This window comes from Medicago sativa, chromosome 7 (assembly GCF_051527215.1).
Source record: "Medicago sativa cultivar Bolivia chromosome 7, Bolivia_mono, whole genome shotgun sequence".
Classification (NCBI taxonomy): domain Eukaryota; kingdom Viridiplantae; phylum Streptophyta; class Magnoliopsida; order Fabales; family Fabaceae; genus Medicago; species Medicago sativa.
The window spans coordinates 79818324-79840274 of record NC_140755.1 but is presented as its reverse complement, the minus strand read 5'-3'; the positions used below and the strand labels follow the sequence as shown (position 1 = coordinate 79840274).

The window sequence follows — 21951 nt, the reverse complement described above, 5'->3', positions numbered from 1 at the left end:
CTAAAATATTATCAAATTAATTACTTCAAAAGACCCTCTATTTCATGATCTTTATTATTCTTCATTCCAAAATCTAAGAACCTGTTGAAAAAAATGTGGGTGAATGTTTGTAAGATGGGTTTGTGATTCCATAGTTCTTTACTCAAACTCGGTGAATCCTTAGTTTCATCATCATCTTCATAGAAAACAATGAGCGAAATAGAGGGTATTTAATTATGTTCTTCATGTTCAACATTTCTTCTTCTTCACCTTAATCCATCTTTGTTCTTTCCAGTCCATCACTTCATTTTCTTTGTCGTTCCATTACCAACCACATACCCAAATGACAACTCAACCATAAACCCCTGAATGTTTAAGAAATGAATCAATTAGAACCTCACCCACCAATCCAAACTCAAAAAGCAAATATTTTTTCACAACCCCATCATTTTTCACACGAAAGAAAAAGGCTTAATTAATGATTTGGTCCCTTAAAGTTATTTGTTGGTTACATTTTGGTCCCATAAGTTATTAACGTTACAATTTGGTCCCTTAAGTTATTTGTTGGTTACATTTTGGTCCCATAAGTTATTAACGTTACAATTTGGTACCTTAACTTATTTTTTGGTTTCGTTTTGGTACCTTAACTCTTCCTCCGTCAACCACTCTGGTCCTTTATGTTAGGATGAATGTATTAGAGTTAAGAGATCAAAACGAAACCAACAAATAAGTTAAGGTACCAAAACGAAACCAAAAAATAAGTTAAGGGACCAAATTGTAACGTTAATAACTTATGGGACCAAAATGTAACCAACAAATAACTTAAGGGACCAAATTGTAACGTTAATAACTTATGGGACCAAAATGTAACCAACAAATAACTTAAGGGACCAAATCATTAATTAAGCCAAAGAAAAAACATACCCGTTAAAGATGTTTAATGGTGTGTTAATGATTTGTTGTTATTTGAGGAAATTGAGAGTGATGGTAATGAAGAAGAAACTAGGCATGGCAACGGGGCAGGTTTAAGCAGGCTTATTATGCTTTCCTCATTAGAAAGAATATATCAAAGCTTGGAGGTTTACTTGGACAAAAATGCATATTCATAATCTTTCACAATTCATCCATTTCGTATCAAAACCAGTATGGATTATACAATAGTAGTACTAAGTTAACTGATTTTGCTTGTAAATTTCTTAGGTGATGAACTGTTTATGCTTCAATAGTTTATATCATAAGTTTAATATGGGTCAATTTGAGTTATTTGATGAATGTATGAAGACTTTGATGAAGACGAAGAAGAGAAGTAGAGAATAAGAGGAAGAAATATACAAAAAATTAGGGGATGATGCATTAGTACACATGTATGATCTAATGATTGTATTTTTTTATTTTAGAAAGATCAAAAGGTTAACATTAAACATTTTAATGAGGTCTTTGGTGGATCACGTACAATGTGTATCCACCTTAAACATTTGGTTAACATTTTTGACAGAAATGATTGATATGACTACCGGAATATAAGTTCGGGGCCCAAAACCTAATGTTAATTGGTTATGTGATCAAAATAAAAACAATAAATAAGTTAAGGGACCAAATATGCAATTTAGCCTAATTGTTTTTAGTATATCAAAAATAATATTATATATTGAAAATTTTGCAAATTTATTCCTTAAAAGATTAAAAATTATTTTACTAATTTTTTTTTTGTGGTGGCCGGAGTTCGAAACCCGGACCTGCATATTTTATGTATTGTCCATATTAACTGAACTAAGCTCACGAGGGCACATGTTAACTTGACGCTTTAAATATTTGATTAGATATAGATATTTGGCAAATCATTTAAGTATTATTCAATCTGGCATTTTCTTGATACTAAAATTGGTCACGGGCCTAGCTTTGTTTTTAGTATTTAAGGAAAGCTTTGCTTCTTAACTAATGCCTCAGGACACTAGTTAATATGACCATTTCATAAATTATCTCAAAAATTTTATTAACTAAATCAAACAATCAATAGGATATTTAATAACATGAGAGAGAGAGAGAGAGAGAGAGAGAGAGAGAGAGAGAGAGAGCTCCAGATAAGGGCAACCGTGTTGGCACTCTTTTTCGTCGACGGTGAGGGACATTGGGTAGGATAGGATTCCATTCAGGGAGAGATATATTTGGGGGTGAGGGATAGGGATGGATGGTTCGTGGTGAGTATGCGACGTCGAAAAGCAATTCAACCATATGATTGAGGACATGACATGTTTTTGGGAAGGCTCTAGGCAAAGGGGTTTGGGTTCAAACATGTTTAATCGGTTTGGAGGTCAAGGTTACCGGTTCGGAGGAGATTGCGATCAAGGTTTAGGTTTTCAACAGGAAAATGCAGGTACGAGAGGGATGATTTTATTTATGCACATTACAATTTGACTTAACGTGTACATAGTTCTTTTAACAGAGGGAGATAAGTGGTGCGTCGTGAGAGACATGGTGCTCGTAGGACGAGATCGAGTAAGAATAAGGATGCACACAGTGTTATACCCTAATTTTGGACCTAAAAATACTTGCTCAATTCTTCTTTTCTTGCATTTTAAGTCATTTGAAATTGTCTCTGATCAATTGCATCTTTCTCTGCATCTTATTTCATTGTTATTTGCAAAATCCATGGAAAAGGGTATTTTAGTCATTCCCTGCATTCAACTCATTTTAATTTTAGAAAATTGTTTGAGTCTCTTCAATTGGTGTGTATGAGTCCTTGTTTCAATCTCATGTCAAAATTCATTTAAAAAATATCAGTTGGGTCATTTTTTAGTCAGTTTAGCCCCTAGGGGCATTTTGGTCATTTCCTATGTTAAAATTTCTTTCAATCTTTGAAAAAATTGTCCCTAAGTCATTTCAATTGGTTTGAATGAATCTTGCTTTAATTCCCTGTTAGAATCCATTTTTAAAAATTGCATTTGAAGTCATTTTGAGTCAGTGTAGCCCCTAAGGGCATTTTAGTCTTTTCATGTGTAAAAACCCTGTTTAATTTCTAAAAATTGTCTCTGAGTCTTTTAATTTGCTTGTATAAACTCTTGCTTTAATTCCATGTCAAAACACCATTTTAAAATTACATCTGAATCATTTTAAGTCGTTTTAGTCCCTAGGGGCATTTTGGTCATTTCACGCAAAATTTTGACAGAGAGAGGTTACTTTAAAGTACCTCGTTTAAGTAATTGGTTCGTTTTAATCCGTTTTGTCATTTTTAATTGTTTCACTTTTCGTTATTTTCAAAATTACATTTTTTTACCAATTTTATTTTAATTACTTTTTGGTCCTTTTTGTCATTTGGTATTTTAGTCCATTTGTTAGTCCAAATAATTTTCAGGTGCCACATGTCCTACTCCTATTGGTCCAAACGTTCCCACATCACCTATATAATAGGTCCCATTGGTCAAGGTCAAAAAAAACTAATCATTTTCTCACTAATCTTTTTTTTACACAAAAATCACAAAATCATTTTTTTCCTTTTCCCTCTCCCTCTTCTCTTTCTAGCCGCAACCTCCTCTTCTCCCACCACCCTAACAAACTTCTCCAACCACCTCCATCACCACCCTAACAAACGCTAACCACCTCCATCTTCATTTTCAACCACCACAACAACCTTCAACCACCACAATCTCCACCCTAACTAACTTTTTTTTTTTCACTTTCTCTCTCTAACAACCACCACAACTTCATCTTCAACCTCACCTCAACCTCCATAACCACCACCTTCAACCTCCATAATCACCCTAACAACCTTCAATCTTCTCCAATTCATTAATATCCATCATCATCAACCTCCAATTCACCAATTCATGTCATTCAATTACCAATTCGAATCGGACTCATTCCAAGCCACAACCATCACGTTTGGTACAACCGAATCTCAAGGGGAGAACATCAAGTTCAGACCGTGAATTTCAAGAGAAGAAATACGAGCTACGAAGGCACCACAATAACGACGAACTAGTGCAGATCCGAAGAAGGAAGGAAAAGAAAAGATCGAGCCAAAACTGCAAGAACTTGAGGTAATTCTTTTTTGCTTTCTTTACATGGTTACATTGTAAGTCTAGAAAGATTGAAATATTGTTTTGAAATCTGAATTGAGAATCGAATAGAGAGAGAGAAGAGAGGGAATCACGTTTAGAAAGAAAGAAGATTTGCTTCAATGGTTTTTTGTCCCTGTACGTGATACTTCTTTTTGCCATTCTCCTTCCATTTGATTCCACGTATGCTAGATCACCATAATACCATGGTCCCTCAGCTTCTCAGTGTTTTGATGTTAATCATGTGGTTCTTGTACCTTCTGTTATGGATTTGGGCCTTATGCTTTGGGCTTGGGAGTTTGTTTGTGCTGAATTTCTGTTTACTATATATTTTGGCTAGTTTGACGCGGTTAAATGCGAACTGCACCCCCTGCCATGCCTAAAAGCTTTTGAAAATTCCACCAAAATACTAGTAGTTCTTTTTATGCTTCTTGATGATTTTTGATGTGTCTTACATGCCAAGTCTTGATCGCAACATGTGAAAAATATTTTGATTCTTGATTAGTGATTTGTGTCAATTTTTGTTCGAATCTTGATCAAATTTCTAACGCTTTTTTGCGAAGTTGTTGTGATCAATTGTTGGCATGGAACGTTTGTTTTACATGTTGAAAATTGCATCAAAAATGTATGTGAGTTTGTTTGTGACTTTTGTGACTTTTCGTCAAATTTTGTGGATTTTTTTTTTTTTTTTGCATATTTCGGTTCCAATATTTTGGCTCGTGATAATTGGTGCTTGATGAATAACTTTGAGATATCGTTTGGTGTTTAATTTGGAATATTTGGTGCTGTTTTGTGATGTATGATGTTGATTTCTTGTATTGCAAATTGTTTGAATACTACCATGTGCAAATTGGTGCAAAATAGGTCTAAAGTATGCCAAAACTTTTGAAGCTTGATGTTGCCTTGCAAGTTTCATATCATATGCTGAAATAAAACTCTTTGGAAATTTGCAAAGGATATGAAAATTATAGGTCATAATCTCGCTTTCATGTCATGGTAAATTTTAGGCATATTTTGCCACTTTAGTGTTAATTCTCATCGATTTGCTTAACATTTTCTTACCTATCCCTTCTATCATTTTGTGCCTTATATTACTAACCATTTTGTTTCATGTTTCATGAGCATCTTTCATCATCTTCATCTCATCATCTTATATCCTTGGTTTTCATCTTTTTTTTTTACTTTAAAGTTCATGCAAAAATTAGAATGTAAAAACTTAGGAATTTTTGTACTTTACTATTATGCAATTTTAAAAATCTTGCAAGACCATAGCATGTATCTAGGCCAATGATGTAAAGGACAATGGACTCTAATGATGTACACCGACACAAGCACCGACACACGCACACACCTCACTTTAGATGTATGGCTAGGATATGCATGTTTAGATGTATGTTTAGGATTGAATGCTTTAGATGTATGTCTAGGAACTTTGAAACTTAGAAAAAACTCTCTTTTCCAAAAAATATGAACAATATCACTCAAATAATTTTCTAAATAAACTTTGGGAAAAATCCCATTGATTTTCCTTTTATTTTCTTAAACAAAAATCTTAACAAATTCTTAATCATACTTAGACTTTTTTGCAAAATAACTAATTCAACCTCACAATTTCACAATCTTATGCCCTTGAGGCCTCTCCCTTTCATTCTTCAAAATTCCAATTTTCAAACTTAAAATCAACCAACGAAAACAAAAACATTTTTTGGAAGAGAACTACGGTGGATTTGATCCCTTAAACGGGTACGTAGGCAAGGAATCAAAATTCCTTCAATTCAAATAAAATAAAAATTCAAACATTCTTCTCCCTCCAATTCTTCACTTAGTAAACTCTTAGGTGTAAATATCATTTTTTCAAATAGCATTTAAAAATAAAGCGCGCGCGTAGAAAGTAAAGACGGTTCCTATAGGTTACTATAGTCGTTATGGGTGCCTAACACCTTCCCGTAGCGAAAACAACTCCCGGACCTCGATTCTCAAGGGTTTTGCTTATTTTTTCCCTTCCCAAGAAAAAATAAGATATCAAAGGTTAAAAAGGTTCAAATGTAATCAATGTTTGACACCCGAAAACCAAGATAAAACACACAGTACTTCAGCGCCATTTTACTTTACTAATTTTCTAGAACAGATTCTTTTGTTCTTATTTCATAAGGGCTTTGAGGCACGTGGAATTTTGTCACACTTATACATTGTTGCAAGAGAAATGTTGGTGGTCAGGCTTACAGTTTTGTAAGGTTTTGATAATGTGAGAGATGTGGAAGAAGTTAACTAAGGCTTTGAACAATGTTAGCTTTTGTTAGTTTTAAGTTTGGGCTAGTGCAGCCCATTTTGACATATTGAGAAAGAAGGACAAGGAGGTGGAGGGGAAGGATACAAGGGGTGAGGGAGAAAAAATTTGAGAATAGAGGGAGAAAGGAGGTTGCAAGCTAAGCAGGTGATTAGGAAGGCTGAGTTAGTGGTGGTGAATGAGAAGGCGACGAGTAATGAGGAAGAAAATGAGGTGAAATGTTTAGATATAGCATAGGTGAAAAGGGTGGAACGTGTGTAAGGAGATATGGAAGACGTGGGAGGGTCAGATAGGATGTCATATGATTATGTTGCTTTAGGAATAGGGGGACGTATCTGCCCTATTGGGCCGAATGCCTTCTGTTGTGGGTTATCAACCCACCTTGGGTACTGAAGTGGGTACTTTGCAAGAACGAATTACTTCTAACAAAGAAGGGTCTATAACTTCTATTCAAGCAGTTTATGTACCTACAGATGATTTGACCGATCCTGCTCCTGCCACGACTATTGCACATTTGGATGCTACTATTGTACTATCAAGAGGATTAGCTTCCAAAGGGATTGATACTTTGAAGAAGAGGAAGAAGGGTGATGATGTTATTGCTAAGAGGAAATACAACTCAGTTAAGTCGGATGTTAAATGGTCAAGAAAAGGAGTTGTAGCTATGGGTTTTGAAGGGAGAAACATACCATTTATTCAATAGAAGATTGTGGATGATGATTTTCATGTCATTTTGATGGGTGGTGACAAAGTGTTCATAAAGTGTTATGGTAACAATGATGTACTTAGTATTTACAATGATGCGGTGGATTTTTTTAGCCAATTGTTTCATGAGTTGCGCCCTTGGACACAGAAGGAGGTTGTGTACGAAAAAGGTGCATAGGTGCGTTTTTATGGACATTGTGCACATTGGAGTAATAGACATAGTCTTTTCCAATACATAAGTGGCATCTTCATCCTGTATGCACATCCCAATACATGTTCTATTTAGCTGCTCGAAAAAGAAGGCATAAACGTTGTATTTGAGATGACCACCTTGAGGCTGCTGCCACCTAGCCGAAGCAGTACTCAACATTAACGTGTAAGAGTACTTATCATGGACTACACTTGCAAAAGCTTACAACACCAGCGCTAATGTTGTTTGTTGAACAATGTTTGTTGTATTATAAGAGTGACGTGCAAGTGATAGAGAAATGTTTGCCATGCTCCAATCCTCCATTAAGTGGCGAGTTTGATTGATAACTTGTGCACATGTCTCTGATACATCTTTCCATAACTTGAGATTTCTATGCTTCCAAAGGCTCCAAAGGAAATCAACCAAATGTTGATAGAGGTTTTGCGAGAAATGTTGTAGAAGCGCAAAAATAGTTACGACAGCTGAATTTGAATCAATACAAAGTGGGAGATATTGAATTTGAGTGATAAAATTATTATTAAATAGATGGTACAATTGGAAAAAGATAATTAATATTTGTATTGGTGAATGAAATGAGTCATTCTTTTTGGGATTTTTTTTTTTACAAATGGATCACTCGTTGTGGAATGGAGTAAATTATTTTTTTGAAAGAAAGTATATATTAACTGACTAGCATTAATTTTTTAGATTAATTTTTATGCATTGACAATATAATTTGTTTTATACATGTATCATCCAGTGATTTGATTGGATGCATGTATTTTTTTTTTACACCGCCAATGTATAAAATTAAACTCTTTTGTTTGGATACATTAAAACGAACGGAATGGAGCGGAATGAAATGGAAGGGAACAGAGTGGAATGAAATGGAGCGGAACAATTACTTCATTCCATTGTTTGAATATTTTATGATGGAGCGGAACAAATTATTCGTTCCATTATTTGGAAAATGGACGAAACGGAATAAGTTATAAATTATTTATTCCATTTTTATCCTTCTATGAAAAATATTGTTACATAAAGTTAAAACATAGTATCTTATTCACCGAAAACACTGTTATCTTTAAACGAAAATGACCAAGGTATTATAATTTATATAAACAGTGCTAAATTAAATTAATAAAAAAAGTAAAAATATTACATGTTCTTAAATTAGAATATAATTAGATGAACACATAAAAAAAAGAGTAGTGATATATGTACAACCATTTTGGACAACTTTAATGACAACTTTCATTTTCTCTCTTTTCATTGGTCCAAAACAATGGAGAGAGAAAAAGGAAGAGAGAGAATAAGAATATAATGTGAGTATGAGAGAGAAATTTGTCAAAAAAGTTGTCAAAAAATGGATGTACAAATATTATTTCTCTAAAAAAAAGAATATAACAGGATGAAAGAGAGAAAAGCTAATCATCAATAATTAATTAGTATAAAAAAATGAAGCAAATGTTTCTCTTTGAAATAGAAAGTGGCGCATGCTGTTTGGATCAAAGAACCACTATTAGGTTCAGAAATAATGGTGGGTCACTGTGTTGTTATTTAACGTTAGCAATGTTTATAATCATGAACTACCGAAAGCAAAAGTTAACATGCAGATTGAGTGACAATGACATTGTAGATCGAAGAAACACATGACAAGTTTGAGGAAAAATTGTAAAGAAGACAAGATATCTTTATAATTTAGCAAATAAAAAATTAACATATTAAAGATTTCATCTCATTCCGTCCAAATTAGAGGGTAAACAAAATGGGAGTAAGTGATGGAATGTATTCCATTGTGTTCCATTCCATCCTTTTAATGAATATCTAAACAATAAAATCTTAACTCATCCCACCACATTCCATCTCATCCCACCACATTCCATCAATCTAAACATGGCCTTAATTTTTTTTGACATAGCTATAACTTTGTAAAAAATATAAATAAACAATTCAGTAAAAAAAAAATTAACTTAAATAATGATATGGTTGATAGGTTGAATCGATACCAATACCATTGTATAAAAACAACTTTAAAGTTAACCATTAACTAACTACTTTTTGGTGGGACCCTTTTTATGACAAAGTTACCCTTAAGAATCCAATTCTATTTTCAAATTTAAATCTCTGCCTAAATTATAAGAAATTTACTATCTTTTAGTTGAACATTTTTTTCTACATATTATCCCATAACAACCTTTTTTTTTAAATTTAAACTAGAAGACAAAATAAAAAATATATAAACAGTGAAATACAATATAAAAATGTAAATATGTGATTGTTTTTCTGCTAGTAAAAAATATTTGGAGAAAAGAATTGCAATCACAACTTAAATCAGGGAAATCTATGCGAAATTTTTGTTAACAACAATGTTAGTATATTTTTCTTTTTCCTGGGACCTCAACCATGAACTTTAATCTTTGAGTTCAAATCAGTTGAGATATCAAATCCTCTTTCAACTTTGTTCTTTAAATTTACAAAATCAATCAAACTCTTGCTAATAAACCGACATCTTTGAGAGACATAATATTCATTTTGCTTTCCTAAAAGCTAATAATAAATTGTACCCAAAAAAAATTAGACTTCAGATGTCTTTTATCCCATATGCCCATTATATACGACTTTCGTTACATGAGGAAGGGAATTAAGCATGGGTCGCTCCATTTTATGTCTTCATCACCTTCTTGTTTCCTCACTTCTTATTTTCACTTTGTTGCTGATTGATGTTCATGCCAGCAAAAAGGTAAAGCCAGTTTTGCTTCTAATTAATCACACGCAAATATATATACTTTGTAATGAACCTGTACATTGTAATTAAGATGATGATTTCGATTAATTTCATTAGATATTGGTTTTTCATATTTTACAGTGTTACATTATATACTTGGGAGCACATTCACATGGTCCAACCCCTTCCTCTGTTGACCTTGACACTGCTACATCTTCTCATTATGATTTACTTGGTTCAATCTTAGGAAGGTATATATAATAATGAGAAAAACATTTCAATATTCAACTTAATTTTTCTTTAGAAGGAATTAATTGATTAACTGTGTATGTGTATGTTGATAATTGATCATTCACAGCAAGGAGAATGCAAAGGAAGCAATAATTTATTCATATAATAAACAGATCAATGGCTTTGCAGCTATACTTGAAGAGGAAGAAGCTGCACTAATTGCAAGTCAGAAACATAATTATCATAAACATTTTGTAGATCTAATGTTTTAATTTGTCAACTAAATAATTCTCATTTTATATATTTTTTTCCAACATATATGCAGAAAACCCAAAGGTGGTATCTGTGTTCTTGAGCAAAGAGCATAAACTACACACTACACGTTCATGGGAATTTCTTGGATTGCGTACAAATGATATCAACTCAGCTTGGCAAAAGGGAAGGTTTGGTGAAAATACCATCATAGCTAACATTGATACAGGTACTTAACTTTATAATTTGACCACATTAGTCCTATAATTACAATTTTTAGAAAAACATTCCCCGTTAATTAATTAATGATCATCGACAAAATATGTTGAGAAATGTAATTATCCAACCAGTGTTGTCATAACTCACAGGACCGATCAGTGGGGCTGAAAACCGACCAATTTGTTGGTTGGTTCGATCATGGTTTTTTCTTAGTAAAATTAGACTTTCAATCATGGTCTCATCAATTAGACTTTCAATCAAAATTTTAAAATATTGTCTCCAGCTTTAAGTATAAGTAAAAAAGTATATGTATCCAGTCCTTATTAAACCAAATACATAAGAACTTTTTTTTTTTATATAATTGTACTTGAGGAGTAATTTTTAGATGGTCACAACAAATAGGATTTGATCACATCCAATCAAAAGTTGACATCTCAAAAGAATCTAAAGCGAGAAAATTTGCCATTAAAATAAAAGAGAAATCAGTATAAAGGAGAAAGAGAAAGAGGAGAAGATGGCCACACCGGCATCGATGGCTGGGTGGAAGTAGGCGTGATGGTGACTGCAAAGACAGAAGCAACAACACACTCGGCAAAACCCACTTGGGTTGGCTTGGTGGTATTGACTTGGGATCTGGAAATGTGCTCCTCCTCGAGGTCTCAGGTTCGATTCTCTCCACTGCCAATTTAAGTGAGCTAATTTACCTTATTAAAAAAAAAAAAAACACTCAGCAAAGTATGTTTTTTTGTTGTAACCAAATTCATAGAGCAAGCCAGCCTGAACATAACTCGGCAATGACAAAACTCAACGAATTGACAAAGCATAAAAAAAAAAAAACACACTCAGCAAAGTATGTTTTTTTTTTGTAACCAAATTCATAGCGCAAGCCAGCCTGAACATAACTCGGCAATGACAAAACTCAACGAATTGACAAAGCATCATTTTTCATATTCAAAAGAGTAATCTATTCAGCAAGGACCAGAAGTAGAAAACGTTGAAGCGAACATAAGTCCCAAAACCTTCCCTTTCAAAATCGCGACTTAAGTCCCAAAACCTATGATTTTGCGATTTTAGTTAGCTTCAACAACTCAAATTCTTAGCAGAATCCCAAAATAGGCAAAATCGTACAAAATCGTATAATATCGTGAAATTCTTTCAAAATCGCATGATTTTAAAGGATTTTGTTCAGCCTTTTTTTTATACGGGTCAATTTTTGACCTGGTTCGTCAAATGACCCGATTTGTACCCATGACCTGGTTCTATAAATACCCATGACACGGTTCAGCTATAAATAGATGTCATGGATTTGATTTATTGTTTTTTCATTCTTTAAGTGTTTGTTACGCATTTCTTTGCCTTGAAACTTAATAGTCACTTACTCACTTATGATCAAGTATTTAGTCCAGTGATAGACGTTTGGCAAGTGCACCAAATACTATCGAAGTAGTAAAAATATTGATCCCACGAGGACTGTTTTTAACTTCAATAATTCAATTGCGTTATAGAAATAGGATGTGTAAAGTTTATTTAGGTTTTGCCACTAGGAAGTAGATTTGGTTTGATTTTATGAATTCAAATAAAAGAAAATAGATTTGATTAAGAAAATAAGGAGAGAGATGAGATCAGATCCGTCGAATCCTCTAAGTTCCCCTAATTGGTATACCACACCTATTTGTTATGAATCTTCTTCTAATTTACGATGATTAACAAAATAGCTCTAATCAATCCCTTGAATTAGAACCCTCTTCTCAAACTACAGCCCCCAATCCCTTGGGTGGTCTAATAATTCTTGAAGGTTTTATCGAACGTTAACCTATTATCACTAACAAACGATTATCTATTCCTAGACTAACCCTGTTTATTAGAACAATTCAATTAGGTCTAAGTCGAAAGCCATGGTCAGTGGTCATTCGTTCTCACAAAATCAAGTTATATGTGATCAAGATATAAAAAGCATTAAGAACAATTGAATTGAATAAACTAGAATTGAATTCATAAACAAAATAGAGTTTCACAGCAACATGTGTCAATTAGGGTTACAAAGATTCATCTCGGATCTAATCTCTAAGAGATTTAGCTACTCATAATCGAGTTTACAAATAGCATAATCAATGAAATAATTAAAACATACATGAATTGGTAAAAGGTTGAAGAAATCGCCCTTCTAGCCGTCTCCGATGTCTCAAAATCGCACTTTGCTCTCCAAAATCGTAACCCTTGTTCTTCAGGATTAGTGCAGTATTTATAGAGTTTTGGGCCTGAAAGCATAAAATCGCGCCGCGGCTGTATTATGGCGCGCTGCGATTCCTCTAAAACAGGGAGATGTGAAATTTCTCTTCAAAAATCGCGGCAAGGCTTGAATTTGGCGTGGCGCGATTTGCTTCAAACAGACTTCAATATTTCAGCTTTTTGCACTCCAGAACAGTATAAATTGCATGAGAACTCTATCAAAATGTCACAATAAGTCCTAAAAATTACGTAATGACAGCATGTCATCATCAGACATCTAGGATTTGGCTTCAAATATTTGTCTAGATTGTTTAGTATTATTATGACTACTAAAGAATATTTGATATTTAGGCTTTGAGTCATTTTTGTATATGTATTCTGTGGACTTTGAATTTTGAGTCATTTATGACTATATGCAATTTATAACATATATTTCGCATTATTTTTCTTTTGGTAGAATCCTCGATTTTGATTGCGATTTTACGATTTCCAATTTTACTATCCTATATCAATTCTACAAAAGTCCTTGAGTAAAATCATTCAATTTTGATTGTGATTTTACGATTTGCGATTTTGTTATTCCCTTTCGACCTGAATCAAAATCCCGATTTTTGGTAGTGGCCGGGGTTTGAACCCTGACCTTTGCATATTTTATGCATTGTCCCAACCAACTGAGCTACGCTCACGAGGACAAAATCCCGATTTTGACAACCTTAAATATTCTTTGTAATCAATGAAGAAGTTAAAAGACAATTGGATATGTTAATATTCATTTTTAGTATTAATAAAAATAGTATAATCTTCGGGTATTGTTTGTTTAAAAGTTATACACTATCAGTATATCACAACCAATTAAGTTGTGACTAACTGAGTGCATCTTTGCTCCATTTGTGTTTGCTCCATTTGCTCCTTTTTAATTTACAGATGTGTGACATGTGGCAAAAACAAATCTAAAGGCTGAGATTAAAAGACATCATCACATGCTTTCTCCACTCTTGGTCACCTAATCCCTTTCTCCTCCACCTCCTTCATTCCCCTTTCAATTTCCCAGTTTCATTGCAAAATCTATAACCACAATTTTGACGAGATTAATTAATCAAAACAGAGGGTCTTTCTAAAATTGAAGAACAAATTAAGTAATTAAAATTAGAATCACAACAAAGGGATTGAATGGATTTTAAACTGACAATCCTCTTAATCCTTTAGGTTAAAAAAACGAGTCTTAAGGGATGAAAACCAACATCTTTGAGCTTGATTTAAACCATGAAAAAGAAAATACAAGATTTTGATATTTTGGATTTCGATTCTTAAAACAGTGATTCAAAAATTCCTTATAAGTTTGTTATTTTTGATGAACTTGATAGCGCCACCGGTGGATGGAGGCAGAGGTGCGGCGTCGGCAGCGCCGTCGATGGGGAGAGGGAGATGCACAGTGATTTTGAGAAGAGGAAGAAGGAAGGTGCGTTGCTGTATCAGAGATAGCAGAAGAGGAAACGCGCGTGGCTTTTCTAATTTATAAAACAAGTGTATTTTTTCAAATCTTTTAATCTCAGCCCTTGGTTTTATTTTTGCCACATGTAACACATCTAAGAAGCGAACAGGGGTAAATGGAGGCTTCTTAAATGGAGCAAAGATGCATTCTGACTAACTTTATGTGGTTTAAGGCATAACAACTTGTGATAAAGTTAGTTGCCATTTCTTTTAATAATTGTTTGCTTATAAATACATTTGCAACTTACTAGGGATTTGATTGAATGTTGTTATATTACAATAATGAAACGTAAGTATAATATATGGTGTGAATTTGGACTCAAAATCACACCAATAAACTTAGATGTGTGGAGCAAAATGGAAGGAATGATCAATATTAAAGTAATATCAAGCAACAATAATAGTGGACCTAGATCTAATCCAAGAACCAAATGTAAAGTACAAAACCACAAGCATAAGATAAAGAGAGAAGAGGAACAAACACACCAAGAAATTTTATACATTGATCTCTCAAATCTACTATCAATGAGTTCTTTATAAAGAGATACAAAAAGGTTACAAGAAATTAACTTCAACAAGCTCACAAATAACAAACCCTAATTGCTATCAATCTCTTCCCAAGAACAAGAGACTCAATGATTTCACTCACCAAGGTGTTTACAAATGTTTTCCGAGCACGGAGAACTGTCACCAGAGACCCTCAAGCCTAAAATTATCTCCTTTGATTTTTCAAGTTTTTTCTCTTGAAGCTTTACCCAAAACATGAAGAATGAAGTCTTATATAGTGCACAGATTCTGTCTAAATTGTGCCACGATTTCACATTAGTACATAATGCAATACTAACGTTATCTAGAAATCGTGTCACGATTTCATACCTCCGGGCCACGATTTTTGCCGAGTCAAAACCTCCAAAATCTTAACCAATTCGTGTCACGATTTCTCCAAATCGGGACCCGATTTTTGCCGAATTTCAATCATCAATTTTGAGTCAATTCTCAATATTTCTCCAACTTGACTCTGAAATGATGGTGATGTCAATTTAACCATCAATCACCTTCATTATTTTATATATGATCTTATGTATATAATTTAAAATTTATGGTCATGTCTATATTATGTAATTTAATATTTATGGTTTTGCGTAATTTATGATCATGTTATTTAAAGTAGGGTGTATAATACTTGTTATAGAACAATCGGATTGTTTTTTATTTTTGAGTAATTTATAGAACAATCGGAATTGTTCTATAAATTACTCAAAATTGATAATTCAAGTTGGAGAATTGTTTTTTATTTTTGTCTCAAACCGCAAGCTTTCTTTGAGTAAGCAAAGATGCTTTCTTGAATTGTTAGTATAAAAAATTATTTTATATTACGACAATATCTTTGTACTGAGTTAAGATCCTTTCCATTTACAATTGTTCCCATTTACAATTACACAATGTTTGTAATAATTTAGTCATGTGGGTCACAAGTTACAAGAATTCCAATTGACAGATTCAATATTATAATTTTTTTTTCTCTAATAATATGGTGAGGCCGACGTTACCCTCTCTTGTTTAGGGGGTAATTATCCTCTCATGATATCAACCAATCAAAATGTAATATATATATATATATATATATATATATATATATATATATATATATATATATATATATATATATATATATATATATATATATATATATATATATATATATGAGTCAATTTGATTGGTTGATATCATGAGAGGGTAAATACCCCCTAAACAAGAGAGAGTAATCTAGAAAAAACCTAATATATATATAATCTTCGTGTGAAAGATCTGCTTCTTAATTAAATAGACCTAGATGCCTAAATTATACAAAATACATTATCCAATATTTTGGTTTAGGTGTTTGGCCCGAATCGAAGAGTTTTGACGACAGAGGAATAGGTCCAATTCCAGCAAAATGGCGTGGGGGTAACATCTGTCAAATTAACAAACTCAAAGGTTCAAAGAAAGTTCCATGTAACAGGTTGAATATTTACTCCTCTCAAAAAAAAAAGTTTGAATATTTGCTTAGTTTTTGTATAAGTAAAAACATTGTATTGATTGTCAGAAGAAGGCAAATTCCTTACAAATAATCTGATCTAGTTTTAACAATACTGATGGCATTAGAAGGAAAAAAAAAAAAAATTGTTCATTATGCACGCCCGCTCGCTCTAACAATCATTTTATTTGTTGATTAATTGCACTACATAAACAAACCAGGAAGTTAATTGGAGCAAGATTTTTCAACAGAGCATATGAACTGTATAACGGCAAACTTCCTCGTTCACAACAAACAGCACGTGACTTTCTAGGCCACGGTACTCATACACTATCAACAGCAGGTGGAAACTTCGTACCAGGTGCAAGCATATTTGGTATTGGCAATGGTACGGTGAAAGGTGGCTCTCCAAAATCAAGAGTTGTAACCTATAAAGTGTGTTGGTCTCCAAAAACCAGAGATGCAAGTGCTGCTATGTGCTTTGGTGCTGATGTGTTAGCTGCCATTGAGCAAGCAATTAGTGATGGTGTTGATATAATCTCACTTTCAGCTGCTGGCCAATACCTTAAAAATCCCGAAGATATTTTTACAGACGAGGTTTCAATTGGAGCATTCCATGCACTTTCTAGAAATATATTATTAGTTGCCTCTGCAGGAAATGATGGACCAACCCCTGGAAGTGTTGCGAATATAGCTCCTTGGGTATTCACAGTTGCTGCAAGTACAATTGATAGAGACTTCAGCAGTACTATGACCATTGGCAACAAAACAGTCACGGTATCCTCCTTAATATTCTCATATTCCTCTTCTAGTTTTTTTTTTTTTTTTCAATTATTATTGATCTTATTAATTTATTTATTATTACTATAGATTTGGAATAATTGTTTTCGATATTTTTATATTAATAGGGAGCCAGTCTTTTTGTAAAGTTGCCACCTGACCAGTCTTTCACTCTAGTCCATTCTACTGATGTTAAATTTGCCAATGTGACTAATCAAGCTGCGTACGTGCACATTCCAAAAGTTTCTTTTTATCTTCCAAATAATCTGTGTATAATTAAGCATTTATTGATGGTTTTTACTAGAACATTTTTATATGCATATCATTGCAGTCGATTTTGTAAACCAGGAACACTTGATCCTTCAAAAGTGAGTGGTAAAATAGTGGAGTGTGTTGCAGAAGAGATATTGCCAAATAACACTTTTGTATCTGGACATTTGTTAGGTACTTACTCATCATTAATGCCATATTATTCGTTTTATATAAATATTAATATTTATTTATATTTACCTACAGGATTTGTCACAAACTCAGTTTCTCAGGGTAAGGAGGCTTTTTCGGCCGGTGCCGAGGCAATGATTTTGAAAAATCAACCAGAAATTAATGGGATAACGGTTCTTTCTGAGCCTCATGTTTTGTCTACTGTCAACTATTATGATAGGCATCAATTTACAAGAGGACATAGAATAGGCGCAACCACCACGTAATTATTAACAATATATACCTTGCTATCAACAAAAAGAAAATTACTCATCTTGTGACAAGCTTTTAACATTGTGACATCATGAAATTACATATTACAAATAAAGGCACCATTTATACATAATCACATACTTGTGTTTTGCAGTGATACCATAAAGTCGGTTACTAAAATAAGAATGTCAAGACCAAAAACACTCTTTGGAAGAAATCCAGCTCCAGTTATGGCATCATACTCATCTAGAGGACCAAATAGAATTCAGACATCAATACTCAAGGTGTCATACACTTGAACTAGTTATAAAGTATCTATAGTACTCTTTGTAAATTAATTTTCTTTTGTTTCAGCCCGATGTTACTGCACCTGGTGTGAACATACTAGCTGCCTATTCGTTGTTCGCAAGTGTGTCTAATTTACTAATAGACAATCGCAAAAAATTTTCATTCAATGTAATGCAAGGAACTTCTATGTCTTGCCCTCATGTGGCCGGCATTGCAGGACTTATCAAAACATTGCATCCTAATTGGAGTCCAGCAGCTATTAAATCAGCTATCATGACCACCGGTACACACAAGCACACACAATACATATATTTTCTATTAACCACAAGAGTCCTAACTTATTTAATTATACATCCTTGCAGCAACTACACTAGATAACACAAACAGGCCAATTCAGGATGCATTTGAAAAAAAACTAGCCACTCCCTTTGCTTATGGTTCAGGGCATGTTCAACCTGACCTTGCAATAGATCCTGGACTTGTATATGATCTAGGCATTAAGGATTACTTAAACTTCTTATGTGCTTCTGGATACAACCAACAACTCATTTCAGCACTTAATTTCAACATGACATTTACTTGTTCAGGATCACATAGCATAAATGACTTGAATTACCCTTCAATCACATTACCATATCTTGGGTTGAATGCTGTTAATGTCACTCGCATAGTCACCAATGTTGGGCCACCAAGTACATATTTTGCTAAAGCTCAATTGCCTGGATATAAAATTGTTGTTGTTCCAGATTCCTTAAATTTCAAGAAAATAGGTGAAAAGAAGAAATTTCAAGTTATTGTGCAAGCAACAAGTGTGACTCCAAGGAAGAAATACCAATTTGGAGAATTGCGATGGACAAATGGAAAACACGTTGTAAGGAGCCCCGTTACTGTTCGGCGCAAATGAAAGATTATTTCAGTGTTGGTTGAGTTATGACAATAAAATGTAGATGCATATATGTAAATGCATGTTTGGCTATTAGACTATACCAGTTTGCTTTTGTTATTTCATCTATTTTGTTGTTGTTGTTGCTTGGGTATGTATGGTAGTCTAATGAGTTTTATAATAAGCATAAATGCTTAGTATGAGTATTATAATAACTAGTGTATATGTACCCTAATAATTGATGTATATTAGAGTGTGATATCTATATATCGTGCACAACCATAAGTGATTTTAAATTATAAGTATTTTTTCTATTTTAACTTTCACACTGATTTTATATGTACTATGTAATTAGATAAATATTGTTTAGTGGACTAGGTTATTCAATTGACGCAAATGTTTAGTGGACTAAAGATAAAAAAGAATTATTCAATCTTAAGCATGTGTCATTAAGGAATGTGATTGAAAGGATATTTCATAGTTTTAAATTTCAATTCACCATTTTTAAGTCAATTGGCATATGCAGCAGGAACTCCCCAAACGCCTCCGTCAGTTGCTTACCCACCTTCTCTGTCACATGCCTTGCTGATAAGTTGTGATCTGTATCCAAAAAGGCACCGTATACAGATGCACTTGTGACGCCTCCTCTTCTCTGTTCATAGCTCTGATTATCAACATGTGTTTATTGGAAAACCATGGCCCTCCTATCAAAACTTTTTGGACATCAAGCTGGTGAAAAAATTGGAATAGGAACGTGCACAAATTTGCTTCCTTAATTGACACAAACTGGAGAACATATGCCGGCCTTGTTTCCCCTCAACATATGCATCCTCCCGGGTCTGTTTGTGAGGTAACGCCCAACCAAACATCGCTGCATCTACAGGATTTGTAACGAACATTTGTCGTGCTTTTCTACTCTTTTACAGAAATCGCTACTCCTGGGAGCCAGTTAGCCAAGCATGTCGTGATAAATAAAGGTAAGAAACTCTTCCCCGTGTGATCAATTTTATTCGCTCAATATTTAGGCATGATTTCTAAGCCAAACTCTACAATGCTTAGAACTGAAGAAACAACAAAAAGACGAGGCTGTTAGTATCATTATTATATATGTACAGTAGACAATTTCATTGAGTTAGTGAAGTTGTCCTAGTCTTATCATGTGAAGTTGCTTTTGATTTTCCTATTGCAAGCATCTTAGATACTTTATCCATGCTTGGTTGAGAAAGTGGATTTTGACTCAAGCAACCAAATGCCAATCTTGTTATCAGGATAACCTCCTCATCAATTGGTTCTATAACTTGTTGTAGTATATCAACAACATATTATCAAACGTTGGCCTTGTAGATGGTGACAAAAATAATGAAATGAGATCTCCTGGATGTTTTCTCAATACATTTCTCATTCAATTCCAATTCTCATAACACAAATTCGTCGTTTAACATTGCGATTCAAATGAAATTCTTCATAAAACCGAACAGTACTGAAAGTTAAATATGAACAAGAATAGGCACTTGAACTCCAATATGGTTTCCTTGCTTTAGGAGCTCTAATATTTGTGTTGTTTGTGGTTGAAGTTTCGATGTATATATTGTGTCAAAGCAAAACACCAAATGAAGAAAGTCAAACTGAAGAAGCACAGAGGGGAGTACTATTTTCAATTTGGAGTCATGATGGGAAAATGATGTTTGAAAATATCATTGAGGCTACTGAGAATTTTGATGACAAATATCTCATTGGAGTAGGAAGTCAATTAAATGTTTACAAGGCAGAGTTATCAGCAAGTTTGGTTGTTGCTGTGAAGAAGCTACATCTAGTAACAGCAGCAAATGTTGTTCACTTGAGAATTCGGCATTGGTTGTGATGTTTGCGTCAAGGAGGTTAAAGAATCAAAGAAAAAAGGATATATCACTTCACTACCATGAGGGTTAGATCGAATTGTCTATCAAGAATTAATGAAACTGGAGGTTAAGTCAGTGGTGACAATGCGTACTACAGTATTGCTGGTAGTGGTTCCAACTGTAGTTTTGCCGGTAATTAATACCCTTGAAGTGCAACGGGGTATTGTGGTTGTAGATCAAACATGGGAGATTAGCCAAAGTGTATTTGATCTTAGTGCCATGATATCAAGGATGAAGGCTCTGTATGAAACGCAGTCAGAGCATGCAAAGATTAGATTTGCCACAGATTCAAAGTTAGTTGAAGCAAATATTTCAAAGCTAGTGTTGGAGGTTAGAGTTCTTTTAGATTGATTGTCAATGTTGCTTTGGCAGATGGTGATTCTCTACAACGTTGATACAAGAATAGTCATTATCTGCTGAGTAGGTTGGTGTCTCTTGAGGAACACATTGGTATGTGTGATTATGCTAGTGAGACTAAACAGATTGATGAACCGGTTGCCTATTATCAACTATGTAAAGTGTGGTGCAAATCAATTGCAGCTGGCATGAATGAAATGGTCCTGAAGCAAGAGAAATAGCACAAGTTGGGATGATATATGCAAATGAGGAGAGCTAAAGCTGCGATATTGCAGAAAAGTGTTTATGTAAAATTCATTGGTCAAGTTCACTTGTCTTGGAGCATGTCAAGTTCAATTAGGAGTGAATTGAATCATGGAACAATTTTTGTTGTTCAAATTACATGTCTGTGAAAATCTGAACTAAGGAGGCGTGTTAGTGTGTAATTCAAATTAGGTATATTTGTTAGTAACTAATAGCTTACTTGTAGTGAAAGTAAGAAGAGACAGAGTTCAAATCGTTGAGTTCAGAATGTTTTTGTAGTGGCAGTTAGTTAGTTTTTATTGTCTGTTAGTTACTTTTAAATACTGTTGTATATTTTGTGATGTATAAATAACTGTAGTGTATGTGAAAATAAACACGAGAGTGTAAAGTGAATCATTACACAATGAGTATAGTGAGAATCACAAG

General features: G+C 33.7%; 1 protein-coding gene across 1 annotated transcript; it reads left to right on the top strand.

Annotated features, from left to right (window-relative positions):
- Nucleotides 1-9862: 9862 nt before the first annotated feature.
- On the top strand, nucleotides 9863-19323 carry LOC146908997 (subtilisin-like protease Glyma18g48580). The gene is made up of 12 exons (XM_085729764.1): nucleotides 9863-9959; nucleotides 10086-10195; nucleotides 10303-10400; nucleotides 10501-10656; nucleotides 16245-16368; nucleotides 16605-17160; nucleotides 17292-17386; nucleotides 17495-17607; nucleotides 17680-17866; nucleotides 18011-18140; nucleotides 18211-18427; nucleotides 18507-19323. The coding sequence occupies exons 1-12, from the start codon at nucleotides 9867-9869 to the stop codon at nucleotides 19046-19048; spliced, it is 2421 nt and encodes an 806-aa protein (XP_085585890.1). The 5' UTR covers nucleotides 9863-9866; the 3' UTR covers nucleotides 19049-19323.
- Nucleotides 19324-21951: the final 2628 nt, after the last annotated feature.

Bases quoted from the DNA above. Each gene is read 5' to 3' on its own strand.
- LOC146908997 (XM_085729764.1), top strand. From the start codon at position 9,867: ATGGGTCGCTCCATTTTATGTCTTCATCACCTTCTTGTTTCCTCACTT. The intron at 17,608-17,679 runs GTACTTACTCAT...ATTTACCTACAG, and splicing joins TGTATCTGGACATTTGTTAG to GATTTGTCACAAACTCAGTT. The intron at 17,867-18,010 runs GTAATTATTAAC...TGTGTTTTGCAG, and splicing joins AGAATAGGCGCAACCACCAC to TGATACCATAAAGTCGGTTA.